This window comes from Typopeltis vanoorti, chromosome 4, assembly GCF_054136105.1.
Source record: "Typopeltis vanoorti isolate ZY-2024b chromosome 4, IOZ_Tvanoo_1.0, whole genome shotgun sequence".
Lineage (NCBI taxonomy): Eukaryota > Metazoa > Arthropoda > Arachnida > Uropygi > Thelyphonidae > Typopeltis > Typopeltis vanoorti.
In genome coordinates, this window is record NC_143552.1 from 171,289,415 (window position 1) to 171,305,057 (window position 15,643).

Here is a 15,643-nt window from a genome sequence, read left to right on the forward strand (position 1 = left end):
AGGTCCAAGTACTGAGCCCTGTAGAACTGCACTTGTAACCTTCTGCTTTCTTGATATTGTCCCACCATACACAATGCTCTGATACCCATCAGGCAGCCAATCCTGAATCCATTTGACCAACCTAACATCCAAACCCATGGGCTGGAACTTAGATATTAGCTTATCATGTGGCACTCTGTTAAACACCTTTGCAAAATCAAAAAAAAATGGCAGTATATATCTTTACCCCATCAACTGCTCCTGTCATTTTATTATAAAAGCCAATTTGTTTAGCCAGTTTGTTTTAGATAATTTTTTTGTGCAGAGATTAATTTATCTGTGTAGCAGCAGTTTTTTATCTACATTATGAAAGCAGCTCCGTGTGAAACTCCACTGGTTACTGTAGCTCTATATGGAATAATCCAATGCATGTTATCTTTATTATTATTATTTGTCACCTTCAGGGAGTCCAAAGGCTCAGTGAGGGAGGGCATCTGCTCTACACCTCTGTCGCCACCACTCAAATCCACCAACTGACTGCAACTACACCAATGCCATCTATCGCTGACCAGCACCACCACCAGTCTCTGTTTTCTGTTTTGGAAGTAATTTTTAAACCATGCATATAGAGGCCTTGCTATTCCTGTATATCTTAGCTTTGCTAGAAGTCTTTTGTGCTTTGGTGTATCATTGTGCTTTAGATAGATCAATAAAGAACTGCCGTGAAAATTGTTTTTATCTAACAGCATTAATCAGATCTATGAAATTCTTCATGAGAGTTGTTTATTTATTCTTCTGGAAACTGTATTTTAGGAATGATATAATTTTTTTCTTTATTTTCATTAATATATAACAAGTTTATCAAAAATGATCCTCTCATTAATTTGTCTAATAATTTGTAGTGTAACTATGGGTCTTTGGTTGCTGATTGAATTTCTTTTCTCTTGTTTGTATATGGATGTGATTAGTGAGAGTTTTACTGTGTTGAGTATATGCCCAGTTCAAAAATTTTAGTTATTAATTTTTTATGATCACACCTAGACTAACTGGGTGTTGTTTAACATCTTTGGGCCTTATGTCACTGGTTGATTTTGATTTGAACACAGAGAGCAGTTCTGCTTCTCTTATGGTTGGAAACCACAATGTTTGATTTGCTTGTGGTCATAGCAGAGGGTCAGTTTTGTGAATGAAAGGATGTTTTTTCTGCAGGTCTAAGATGAAAAATGAAAAATTGACAGAAGTCATTTGTTAACCATTGGAAAAGTTTAACCTCTTTTCTGAAGCTATTTTTTATGGTGTAAAAGGTAGTAGCTTTAGAGTACAATCTGTTTATCTGTTTAGAGTACAATCCGGCATCTCATTAATCAGATGCCAGATATCTTTTCATTTTGTGCAGACACTAATTTGTCTCTAGAGTAGTTGCTTTTAGAGTGTCTTATCTTCATTATAAGGTTAGTTCTTATTTTATTTTTTAGTATTATGCTTCTAAAGCTGAGTTTCTTGAGTATTGCTTTACTTGTTTCCACAAAGTTGTTTCTTTGTACATTATTATTATTTGTCACCTCCAGAGATTCCAAAGACTCATGAGGGAGGCATCCACTCTACAACTCCACCAACACCATCTATCACTAACCACCACCACTGGTATTTTCATGGACAATCACAAACATCCATGCCCACGGCGGGATTCGAACCAGTAGCCTTTTGGCTGGAGAGTGGATATGCTAACCACTCGGCCAGCCATGCTAGCAACATCCAACAGTATGTTTCATGTTATCCAAAGATTTTGGCTCATCTGTATGGTTATTTTTTTTTATAGCTTTCTTATATATTTTCTCTGATGTGAATTTAATGTTAGAGTATAAAGCATCTACAGAGTCCTGTAATGCCATGTTTCCAATGCATATTTCATATTTCTTGGTTAACCACATTCTTATTATTTTTTTCATACTTCTTTTCAGATTCAGGTTCAGAACATTACAAGGATTGTGTTCTATTTTGAAGCTTCAAGACCATGAAATAATGATCTGTGATTCTGCATTTCATGGTTGCTGCTGTGTAGTACTTGGCGGTGGTGCCTATATATTTACATGCTCTATACAGAATGCTGTGATATTGTTTCCAACTATTTCTTTCCTGGTGTATGAATTTATTGCTGGTATCAAGTTATACATAGATGAATAGGAGTCTAAATATTGTTACAGTGTTGTTGTTGTTGTGATTTGCAATATTTATGCTTATATCACCAATTACTATCACTGTTGGTTGCACATGGCTCTGGGCATCAGAAGCCGACTATCTAATTCTTGTAGAAATTTTACTATGTTTAATTTAGATGGCTTATAAATAGTATTTAACAGCAGATGCTATAGATGAGCTGCATGTATTATTTCAAAACAAATATATATTTTAGGCATATTCAAATTTACATTTAATTTCTTTCGCTATTTTCTTTTGTGAATATTAGTATTCTGCCACCTTGCCATGTTTGCTGGAAGTATGAACGTATTTTTTTAAATTTTATTTTATCTTTAGCATGGCTTCCACCCATGAAAGGCTATAGGACATTTGTTTTGTGGGTGGGATTTAAGGATTTTTTTTTCTATTTTATTGATTTCATATATTTTTTGTACGTCTTATGTTTTACCAGGTCTGGAAACCCTGCTCTAAAGATCAAACATGAACCTTTTTTCCATCCGCCTCAAGCCTCCAAACAAGCAGGACAGTGGTCTCACACCAAGAGATGAAAACCATCTCCCACCTAAAATGTAGTTGCAAGTTTGGAATTTGGTAACTATTTACTTCAATAATAATAATAATCACAGGAACACTATAACTTACGTTTAGAATACTGATCACAATGTGCTGCTGTCCTCATGTCACACAACTTTATATTTCCTTTGCTACTACTATATACAAAATAATTACAGTAAAAAGGATGGAATTCTGCTGCTGTAATAACTTCAGAGAGTGCTCCCATATTAGGTTTTATATCAACAATGTCTGAGAAACTGATTAAGTGCATGTATATTAGGTTTTATATCAACAATGTCTGAGAAACTGATTAAGTGCATGTATATACAAGGTGCATTCAAAAAAAGACCAAACTTTTTAAATAGTATGCCAACTGGAACAGAGAGTATGCTGAGGCTACTGAGCACATCTAGGGGTAGGTTTTGACAACAGACTGCCATTTTCCTCATTCTGCTATGAACATTAGTCATCGAGTTACATCCGCTTAAATGAGCATGTGAACACTGTTCATCAGATTAGTGACAATGAAAGAGATTGAAGAACAACATGTGTAAGTGAAATTTTGCAGGAAACTTGGTAAAAATTGAGACGTGAGTTTATGGCTATGATGTTGAAACCAAGATGCAATTGTCACAGTGGGTGAGGAAAGGGTCTCCTCAATCAAAAAAAGCACAGATGAGTCGGTCAAATATCAAGGTGATTTTGGTTGCATTTTTTGATTGGAAAGGTATTGTCCATTATGAATTTGTACCATGTGGTAAACAAAGAGTTGTACTAGTAAGCTTTAGCACGTTTGAGCGATGCTGTGCACAGGAAGAAGACTGAACTGTGGGGAAAACAAGATTTGGATGTTACACCACGACAATATGCCATCATTGTCATGGTGCAACACGACATCCATTGTGCCCCATCCACCCCATTCTCTGGACTTTGCCCTGTTTTTTTCCCTGTTTCCCAAACTTAAACCCACTTTGAAAGGACGTCATTTCCAAACCACAGAGGAGATTCAGGGAAATGCAATAAGAGAACTATGCCAGGAAGCATTTCAACAATGGAAGAAAAGTTGAGAATCGTGTATCGCCAGTAGAGTGGACTGAGGACGTTTCAAGGGGACGGTGCTTAAAATGTACGTCTTCATAGCAAAAGTTTGGCCTTTTTCTGAAAATATAACAAATTATTATTAACAATAAGACATCCATGAAGTCAAATACATGATACGAGGGTGGTCAAAAAGTTCTCGGTCTCGACCATAGATGGCAACATTATCGACAAGATTATTTTTTTTTTTGGTTGGTACATCTGTCATAAGCATCCATTTCAAATTGCTAGTCATTCTATCAAGTAGTTTGTTTTATACAGCTGTCTGAAGCAAAAGTGTTGTTTGTATCCCTTGAAACAGATAAAATCGAGTATCGTGTGGTTATAAAATTCTGTGTAAAAGAAGGTTTAACGGCAAAAGAAATTCATTCGAAGTTCATAAATGTTTATGGGCACTCTTCTCTTTCGTTTTCGACAATCAAGAAATAGGCTGCCAAGTTTAAATGTGGCTGTACCAGCCACATTTAAACTTGATGGGTGCCATGCTTGCTCACAGTAGATCAAAAATGCACTCGCATGAAAATCTCTGAACAGTGTTTGGAGCGTTTTAACAAGAATAAAACTGATTTTGTGTGTAGATTTATTACTATGGATGAGACTTGATGACACCCATTCTGCTATGAACATTAGTCGTCGAGTTACATCCACTTAAGTGAGCATGTGTACACTGTTCGTCAGATTAGTGACAAAGTGACAATGAAAGAGACTGAAGAACAACATGTGCAAGTGAAATTTTGCAGCAAACTTGGTAAAAATTGAGATGTGAGTTTATAACTATGATGTTGAAACCAAGATGCAATTGTCACAGTGGGTGGTGAAAGGGTCTCCTCAATCAATAAAAAGCACAGATGAGTTGGTCAAATATCAAGGTGATTTTGGTTGTATTTTTTGATTGGAAAGGTATTGTCCATTATGAATTTGTACCATGTGGTAAACAAAGAGTTGTACTAGTAAGCTTTAGCACGTTTGAGCGATGCTGTGCACAGGAAGAAGACTGAACTGTGGGGAAAACAAGATTTGGATGTTACACCACGACAATATGCCATCATTGTCATGGTGCAACACGACATCCATTGTGCCCCATCCACCCCATTCTCTGGACTTTGCCCTGTTTTTTTCCCTGTTTCCCAAACTTAAACCCACTTTGAAAGGACGTCATTTCCAAACCACAGAGGAGATTCAGGGAAATGCAATAAGAGAACTATGCCAGGAAGCATTTCAACAATGGAAGAAAAGTTGAGAATCGTGTATCGCCAGTAGAGTGGACTGAGGACGTTTCAAGGGGACGGTGCTTAAAATGTACGTCTTCATAGCAAAAGTTTGGCCTTTTTCTGAAAATATAACAAATTATTATTAACAATAAGACATCCATGAAGTCAAATACATGATACGAGGGTGGTCAAAAAGTTCTCGGTCTCAACCATAGATGGCAACATTATCGACAAGATTTTTTTTTTCTACGTTGGTACATCTGTCATAAGCATCCATTTCAAATTGCTAGTCATTCTATCAAGTAGTTTGTTTTATACAGCTGTCTGAAGCAAAAGTGTTGTTGTATCCCTTGAAATGGATAAAATTGAGTATTGTGTGGTTAAAATTCTGTGTAAAAGAAGGTTTAACGGCAAAAGAAATTCATTCGAAGTTCATAAATGTTTATGGGCATTCTTCTCTTTCATTTTTTACAACTAAGAAATGGGTTGCCGAGTTTAAATGTGGCTGTACCAGCCTTGAAGATGAACCATGTGAAGGACATCAAAAAAGTGTAACAACACAAGAAATCATTGATCAAGTGCACGATATGGTATTGGATGACCGGCGAGTCAAAGTGAGTGAAATTGCTCAGACTATAGGCATTTCAAAAGAATGTGTAGGATATATTTTGCATGAAGAATTGCATATGAAAAAGCTTTTCGCAAGATGGGTGCCATGCTTGCTCACAGCAGATCAAAAATGCACTCGCATGAAAATCTCTGAACAGTGTTTGGAGCATTTTAACAAGAATAAAACTGATTTTTTGTGTAGATTTATTACTATGGATGAGACTTGGATTTTCACCATAACACACCAGAATCCAAACAGCAGTCAAAACAGTGGACAGAAGCTGGTTGTTCAGCGCCATAGAAGACAAAGTCAGTTCCATCAGCAAGAAAGGTCATGGAATCGGTGCTTTGGGATGCTAAAAGCATTTTGTTTATTAATTATTTTGAAAAGTGTAAAACAATAACCGGGGAATATTATTACGATCTTTTAACCAGATTAGATGAAAAAATTCGTAAGAAAAGACCCAGTTTGCAGAAGAAAAAAATCATATTTCATCAAGACAATGCACTCCTCCACAAAAATGTCTTGGAAATGGGAAAATGAAAGGATCTACACTATGAATTGTTGGAACATCCACCCTATTCCCACAGATTCGGCTCTTTTCGACTTCTATCTCTTCCCAAAACTAAAACTTTTCCTTGCTGGTCAGCATTTTTCTTCGAATCAAGAGGTGGTTGCAGCTGTAGAGGAGTATTTTGCAGATCTTACTGAGAACCGTTACAGGGATGGGATAATGGCACTGGAGCATAACTGGAATAAATGTCTTAAGGGAGATTATGTTGAAAAATAAAAATAATTTTGAAATTATAAATTCGTTTTTTCATTGTTAGGCCGAAAACGTTTCAGACCACCCTCGTAGATCCCTAAATGATCACAATACAAATTTCCACAAAATATCCACTTCACTAATCCAAGAAAACTCCAATTTTAAAGTTGATATCACCTCTTCATTACAATCTACTAAACTCTAGAATTTAGATTTCCTTAACTACTTCTGTAACAAATATTTAAACATTCTGATTAAATATTTGTTTAATCAGAATCTTACTCTTTATACTCTCAAGTATGAGGGATGAGATAGCAGAAAAGGATGAGAAAAGAAATAGAATTGTACAGCGATTCATGATTCCATGATTAGATGTACCTTAGTTTCAAAAATTTTCTTTGAATCTCCACTCGTTTTCTTCTCATGGAGTTCAAATATGATCTGATAAAGCATCAGGATAAAATAGTGGAAGAACAGCTTTATTGCTACACGTAAGTTGTCTTCTTTTTGACTTGTCAACCATCATTATGACCTTGGAACATAACTGATCCATCTCATAAGAGGCATCCATCAACTCATTTTGTCCAACTAAAAGTCTAGAACTTTCTGAAGGGACTAACTTCACATCAACATAATTACACAACTTTGCACAATAATAAAATATACACTGTCATGTAAGATGGGTCATTCCAAGTGAAATCATCATGGCTAGTGAAGCAACATGTTTTGATTTTGTAAAAGTTATTTTGCCACTATGTCCTTTACATAAAAGAATTTAAGTTTCCTGATATCTTGTTAATTATGCTGGACATTTTCATTCAGAAGATACACAGAATATTCACAATATATGAGGGGTTTGAAATTAATTAAAGCTTGTTTCCAGATTGTTCAATTTCTGATTTTTTACTGCTATTTTAATGATTAAGGTATGTGCTATTTATTTATTTGTATTTTATTATTATTTTGGTAACTTCTTTTGGAGTCAACAAACTCATCATAGCAGATCCACTCAACTAGCAACATGTCTATCATAATGAGCTTTGAGGTTATTTTATATTACTTGCAGTCACAACACACTTAGGCAATGCATCCCACTCACTAACAGCTCTTCACGTAAAATATCTACTAACTTCCTTCCATGGTCTGAGTAGATTTTCTTTTTATAATTTCTTCTGTATTAATCTGATAGAATCTTTTAACTAACTTGGAGATTTCTATCATATCTTTTATTTTCTCCTATCCACCGACCTCTATAATCCACATCTATTATGCTCAGATTTGGTCATCTAAACTAGGTGACCAAATCTGAGCACAACAGTCCATATGTGGCCTGACCAATGCCTTATATAGAGGCACCACCTTATCCCTACATGTCAATGTACTTTTTATTATAGCAGGAATATGATGTGCCATCCGAACTTCAGTCCACTGTCAACAATCACTCCAAGATCCCAAATCTCATCCATTTCTTGAAGTAGAGCTCTACCAATGCAGTACATTTCCTTACATCTCTGTATCCCAAAGTGTAACATCTTGCACTTATTAACATTAAAACTTAAACCCCACTTATTTGCTCAAGCTAAAAGTCTATTCAAATCTTCCCATAGAGAATTAACATCAGCACTACTCCTGATAATTCTATCTAACTTTGCATCATTAGCAAACATTTGAAAATCCCCAGTCAATCCATATGAAATATAATTAACAAATAAGTTAAACAGCAGGGGCCCAAACACAGAACCCTGAAGCACCCCACTGGTCACCTTTCTTTTCTGAGACACATTTCCATCATACACAGAATTTTTTTTCAAGATGATGGCCACCTGCTTTAGATTTTCTAAGCAACCTGTTTCCTCATTTTATATTCTACCTTGCAGGCATCTGACTCCACAACTCTGATTTTTTTATGTATACATCTGTGAAAAAGAAAATATAGTTTTGGAATTTATAAAAATCAAGTGGATATTAAATCCATCATTATTTCAAAACTGAATACAGAAAAATATAAAAGTTTCGTATGAAAATTGAAAGCTGACAGGAATACAAATTTCACAAGAATCTTTTATAGTTTCTGTATTTGGTTTTGAAATAATGCTGGATTTAATATCCACTTGATTTTTATAAATTTTGCATCACTGAAGTGAAGCCTTTTGGAATCTTTATTTAGTAAATACTTTTATGCACCAAACGAGCGTTCACTTATGAAAAATATACCTCTCTGATGTTTCAAGTTCCATAGTACTGGGATTTTTGCTCTCTTGAGGTTTCTGCCTGGTCTCTGATGAAAACCAACTAGTTTGAAACAGCTGTCAGGCCGGCGAAACCTTATCAAAATGGACCAATAGGAGGCGAGTATATGGACGCTGTTATAGTGGGCATGTTTCCTATAAGGTCCGGCTAGGGCAACTCGTAAATACTGACTGGCGGGTGTATTCCCATAAGCTCTCTGGTCAAATTTCATATGAAACTTTTAACATCTAAAAACATCTAAAAAATTGTTCAATGAGTATTTCATTAGTGAATTTCAATAAAGAAGGTTAAGGGTGGTGTTGAGCAATTATAAGAAAGAGGACAGAAAACTGACAGTTCAAGAATGGGGAGTTTTTAGAATATTAAGTGAGTAAATATTAAGGGAATGTGTGCTGTTGTTAAACTTATATAATTCATGGTGCAAAAGGAAATATTGTGTTTGATGATGATGATGATGCTAAATCAGGAAGAGCAAAGTCAGGAAGTTCTGAATTGTTACTGTTACAAGATTATTAGAATGGGTTGGTGCTTTCAGCTGAAAAATAGATGTCATTTTGATGTTGGTAAGTGTAAAGTTATGTCGTTTGTCCAGAGAAGATGAAATGAGGTTTATATATTGGACAAATTTTGTTTCAAGAGATGGAGGGGCAAGGGATCTGGAGGATCTTGGTGGATAGGGAACTGAATTTCACAGGACATGCTGCAAAGTTGTAAGAGTAATCCAGAAAACTGCTGCTATGCAAAGAATGCTGACAAGAGCAGATAAGGCGGCGGAGGGGGGAGAATAGTTCCAGGCAGTCTCGTTTGGATTTCTGTGCACAGATCTGGCTAACTGGTAATATTGCTGAGAAGGAAATATTACAGAAAATGCACAGGAAAATAACTAAGAATGCCTCAGGACTCTGGAATATTGAGTATGAGGCCAGATTCAGAGAATGTGATCTTCAGTGTTCGGCAATTAAGAGAAGGAGGGATGACATGACCGAGATGTATAAGTTGGTGAGAGAAGCTTATCAAATAGATACAAGTCAATTATTGCATAAGATAATGGGATATGCATGAATAAGAATCACTCTTGGAAAGTGTACAAAGAACATGTATGGAAGTTCAAAGGAGGCTCTTTTCATGGTGGGTGTTTAATAAGTAGAATGCAATTCCAGAGTGGTTGGTGAGTGTTCAAGACAAGGTAAGATACAGTAGTCTATGAGCATTTAAATCTTCTGTAATGAGTGTTCAGACTCCATGGAGAGTTGGAAGTAATAACAAAATCATTTTCATGGTGATAGCCTCATTGGAAGACGTGTCACCTGACCACTAATATAGCTGTAATTGTGCCTTAAACTCATTCATATTTTTCATATAGCACTACTACAGCTTATCCTATTTATGCCTCATAGCACATAAGGGTGAGATCCATTATCTCTGGATACCTCTGTCTTGTGCCACTAATTCAGCTTCTATTTAGACCTTGTCAGAAATATTATTATTATTATTATTATTCAGGCCTCCATGTAGTCAAAAGACTCATCGTCTTTTGACTCCTTGATAGACTTTGTGTTTCTTAGGTCCTTCCTAAGAAACACAAAGTCTATCAAGACTCATCGAGGAGAGGCCCCCCCCCCCCTAAGAAACACAAAGTCCATAATACCATTCCTTGAAATCACTGACCTTTCTCGCTCTCACCACTCCATCATGCAATGCATTCCACGGTTCAATCACCCTCCACGCAAAGAAACCACTCCTCACCCTCTTGCTCACAGTTTCCTTTCGTAACTTCCAGGGATGGCCTCTTGTCATCACTCCTTCCCATTGTTCAACCAAGCGGAAGAACTCCCCAGTGTCAACCCTGTAACCCCCTCTCAACAGTTTAAAAGTCTCAATCATATCACCTCTAATTCTTCTATCCACCAAACTTTGCAGTCCACATTCCTTCAGCTGATCCTCATAAATATCATTATACAGTCCTCAAACCATCTTTGTTATCCGCCTTTGTACCATTTCCACAGTTAATTTATCCCCTTCAAATCCTAGGGACCAAATCTGAGAACAATAGTCAAAGTGTGGTCTGATCAGGGTCTTATACAACGGAATGATAACTGTTTTATCTTTGCAGGTCAGCGTCCTTCTCATTATTGCAGCAATCCTCTGTGTTACCTTCACCACCTTTGCAATATCTCTCCTGAATTTCAGGTTTCTATCAATCATCAACCCCAGATCTCTTGTCTCCCCTACTTCCTCCAGTATAACTCCTCCCATAGAGCATGCCATGTCCCATCGATGTTTCCCAAATCTGAAGACCTTACATTTCGCTGCATTAAACCAGCGGCCAGATGACGCTGAATACACTGGTTCTTGTCCGATCACCGAAGTTAAGCAATGTTGGGCCTGGTCAGTACTTGAGAGGGTACCACCTGGGAACACTGGGTGCTGCTGGCTTTATTTTTTGGGAAGTGGCACTAGCGTCGCAGTAGCATGTGGCAGTGAATTTGAGCTGTGCAGAAGAAAGTGATTTTTAATTGGTGAATAGTCCATTTTTTTCCCCTGTTTTTCTACGTTTTTGAGTACTAAATTGTTTCTCTGAATATGAGTGTATTTCAGTGGTTGTTTTTTGGAAGTTAGTTGCTGTCACGATATAATATATTTTGGTTACCGTTGGAATCGAATGCATAACCTCTGGAAGACAAAACAAAGCTAAGTTTTCATTACTGTATTTAGTTATATTTCATTTTATTTAGTGCACTTAAATGTTTTGTTTTGCTTGTAATTGTTTGTACTTTTTTCTATTTATTTAACGGAATTTATTAATTGAATAATTAACAATTACGCTACTCGGCAGTAAGAAATGATGGAGGACTCAGCTGCAGTTGTAAGTGGTGTATCGCCAAGTCCTCCGCCATTTAAGAACTCGATTATAAGAAATATCATAAGGGACTTTGTGGCATGCAGTACTTGTGGCATGTATGCGTCTCGAGAATTAGATATGTGGCTTGTTAAAGAGAGCAAAGAGCATATGTGTGCAAAATGCAGGCAATGGGAGGAAATAAGTGTCGAATTATCAATATCCGACCTTGTTGCTCCAGGAATGGGGAATGAATGTAGGAAGACAAGTAGCGTGATAGGAGAGAATGAAAAAAATATATGTATGAATGAGAAAATAATAGTTGATAGTGTGGAAGGCGTGAGTGACTGTGAATGTTTAGGAGATGGTTTTGTTTGGGAGAGTGAATTTAGATTAAGAGTGACTGACCTGCAGAGGGCGATAGATGAGCTGAAAGAGGAGGTGGAATGTCTTGTGAATGAGAGCAGAAGTATGAAAGATAAGATTAGGAGAATGGAAGAGATAACTGCAAGCTGAATCAGAGTGGGGGAGAGAGAGAAATTTGGGAATGTTAGAAGAGGAGAGAAAGGAAACAGAATAGAGGGAATGAGTGAGAGGTATGTGGGTGCTAGAAGAGGAGAGAATGGAAACAATAGAAGAGAGGGAATGAGAGAGAGGTATGGGAATGTTAGCAGACGAGAGGATGGAAACAGTAGGAGAGATGGAATGAGAGACAGATATGAAAGTGCTAGAAGAGGAGAGAACGGAAACAACAGGAGAGATGGAATGAGAGAGAGATATGGGAATGCTAGAAGACGAGAGGATGGAAACAGTAGGAGACACAGAATGAGAGAGATGTACGTGAGTGCCAGAAGAGGGGGAGAATGGAAACAGTACGAGAGAGAGGTATGGGAATGCTAGAAGAGAGAATAGCAGTAAAAGAGAGGGAATGAGAGAGACATATAGGAATGAAAGAAGAGGAGAGAATGGAAACAATAGGAGAGAGAGAGAATGGTAAGAGGTATAATATATGGCGACTCAATGATCCGTGGTGTTCAAGAGAGGATGCGTGAGGAGTGTTTGCCAGGAGGAACAATAGAAAGGGTGGCTATGGCAATTAAGAGAGGTGAAAGGGTGGAGATGATTGTGATGGTAGAACAAATGATTTCAGTGGTAATGTAAGTCGGACAGCGAGAAATATGAGATTTCTGCTTGAAGCTGTACGGAAGAAGACAGAGAGAGGAAAAATAGTGTGTGTGTGTTGCCTAGGTATGATAATGATGAACTAAGCAGAAGAGCGGAGATATTGAATGGCATAATAGCGAGAATGTGTGACAAGAGAGGACTGGTATATGTGGATGCTTGGAGTGCATTTGAGGAAAGAGAGGAATTGTATGCGAGAGACCGCTTACATTTGAATGAGAAAGGACGTAGGCATCTGGAGAGATTGCTGTTCTGAACGAGTCAGTGTGTCCCAGGGAGGATGATAGCAGGGGTGGCCTCTTGTGGGAATGGATACTTGGGAGAAGGGAGACGATGTCAGGTAGCACTGAGCCCAGTGGAGTCTAGAAGGGATAATGCTGGGTATAGAAACAATGGCATTTATATGTTTTATACTAATGCCAGGAGTATCCGGAATAAGGGAGAGGAATTGGTGGTGCAGATAGCATCAGTCTGGGCAAAAATTATTGGGATCACTGAGACGTGGTTGACAGAAGGGGATATAACAACAGGAATAGAAGTCGCTGGGTATAGCATTTTTCATCAGGATAGGAGGGGAAAGCGTGGTGGTGGGGTACTGCTTATGATAAGTGATGACCTAATTCCTCTAAGAGTGGAGGCTTTGGAAGGAAGTGAGACAAATGATTTTGAGAGCATATGGTGTGTGAGGTAGAGGTAGGCAAGACAGGATATTTAGTGGGGTGTTGCTACAGACTGAGGAGCACAGAGGATGGGGACCAGGAGATGTTTAGACATCTAAGTTTGGCAAGTGAAAGAAGAATGATTATTATGGGGGATTTTAACCACAGTAGTATAAATTGGAGAGAGGAAGATATATGTAGCAATAGGGGAATGGAATTTCTAGAATTCTTGAGGGACAAATGTCTTAGGCCACATGTAACAGAGGTAACAAGAGGTTCAAGAGTTTTGGATTTGGTTATAGCATCAGAAGAGTTGATAATAACTGAGATGACATTTCTCCCATCAGTTGGAGAGAGTGACATATGGTTTTGACTTGGAAAATGAATAGACATGTAGGAGTATCAAAGAGACAGGAACTTATGTGGAATTATAAAGCAGGTGATTATAATAGTCTTAGACGTCAACTTCGGGAAGTTTCATGGAAGGAGGAATTGGAAGGCTGGGATATCATTAGTGCGTGGGAAATTGTGAAAGAATATTTGTTAGCAGCAATGGTAAGTTGTATACCGCGAGTGAAGAAGAGGACACAATTTGGAGTAAAGTGGATGACAAACAATAATAAACAGGAATTGCATGCGAAAAAGAGGCTATGGAAGAGATATAAGGAGACAGGTGAAGAGAGGATGCATGAAGAATATAAGACACAGGCCAGAAGAGTGACTAGTGTGGTATGGAAAGTGAAACTGGAATACGAGAGAAGGTTGGCCCAAAGATCCAAAGAAAATCCAAAGGAATTTTTTAGCAATGTGGCCAGTAGGAGGAGAAATGACTGTGGAAGAATATTGTGGGATTAAAATGGGAATAGAGTGACTGATGGAGAGGACATAGTGGAATTGTTCAATGAATACTTTATTGGAGTATTTCATCCTAGAGGAGTCAGTTTTAATGGTAGAGGGATAGGGATGGTTCGAGGTTTAGCGGTACAGGAGGAGAGTGTGTTTCAGACACTGAGTACCGGATGTCAGTAAAGCTTTGGGACTATTGGTATTTTACCACTAGTTTTCAGAGAATGTGCCAGGGAGCTGACAATGCCTTTAACCTTGATTTTCAATGAAAGTCTGGCTTCGGCAAAGGTGCCCAGGGAATGGAAGGAAGGTAAGATAGTGCCATTGCATAAGGGTGGTAACAGACTGGAAGTGTCTAATTATAGGCCAGTCTATGTGTCATCAGTAGTTGTTAAGATCTTGGAGAAAGTAGTGAGGGACCATATACAACATTGGGCAGATGAGGGTAATGTTATCTGTGAGAGTCAACATGGATTTGTGAAAGGGTGCTCTTGTTTTAGCAATATGCTAGCCTTTTATAATAAAGTCACAAGAACATTAGATGAGGGAAAGGCATATACTGCAATTTTCTTAGACTTAGCAAAGGCATTTGACAGGGTGCCACATGATAAGCTGATATTTAAATTGCAGCACATGGGTCTGAATGTCGGATTGGTCAACTGGATTCAGGATTGGCTGTCTGATAGGTATCAGAGTGTTGTGTATGGTGGAGCAGTTCCAAGGAGGCAGAGGGTTACAAGTTGGGTTTCACAGGGCTCAGTGCTAGGACCTATATTGTTTAACCTTTATATCAATGACATTGCCAGTGGATTGCAAGGGGATATTCAGTTGTTTGCGGATGATGCGAAGCTAGGAAGGATTATTAGTAATAATGCAGATGTGGTAGCCCTGCAAGAGTATTTGAATAAGCTAGATAGATGGGCAAATGATTGGGGGTCAGTTTAATGCAGCAAAATATAAGATCTTGAGGTTTGGGAAACATCGATGGGATGCAGCATACTCCTGGGAGGAGTTATGCTGTAGGAAGTAGATGAGACAAGAGATCTGGGGTTGATGGTTGATAGAAACCTGAAGTTTAGGGGACATATTGCAAAGGTGGTGAAGGTAAAACAGAGGATTGCTGCAATAATGAGAAGGACACTGACCTGCAGAGATAGGAGGGTTATCATTCCGTTGTACAAGTCTCTCATCAGACCACACTTGGACTATTGTTCTCAGATTTGGCCTCCAGGATTTGAAGGGGATAAATTAACTGTTGAAAGGATACAAAGACGGATGACAAAGATGGTTTCAGGACTGTACAAGGATAGTTACGAGGATCGGCTGAGGGAATGTGGATTGCAGAGTTTGGTGGATAAAAGAAGGAGAGGTGATATGATTGAGACTTTTAAACTGTTGAGAGGTGGTTACAGGGTTGACACTGGGGCGTTTTTTCACTTGGTTGAACAG

The 15,643-nt window shown here is 38.0% G+C and overlaps 1 protein-coding gene and 1 pseudogene across 1 annotated transcript in view; one reads left to right on the forward strand and one right to left on the reverse strand.

The window, feature by feature from the left end:
• Positions 1-15,643, reverse strand: part of LOC150107843 (protein phosphatase PP2A 55 kDa regulatory subunit-like) — a 282,326-nt gene that overhangs the window by 173,001 nt on the left and 93,682 nt on the right. Inside the window, exon 3 of the mRNA XM_090391589.1 lies at positions 2,821-2,982. Within this exon, the coding sequence (XP_090247715.1) occupies positions 2,821-2,982 (162 nt within the window). The remainder of the gene's footprint in view (positions 1-2,820; positions 2,983-15,643) is intronic.
• LOC150107845 (5S ribosomal RNA) lies at positions 10,987-11,104 on the forward strand (annotated as a pseudogene).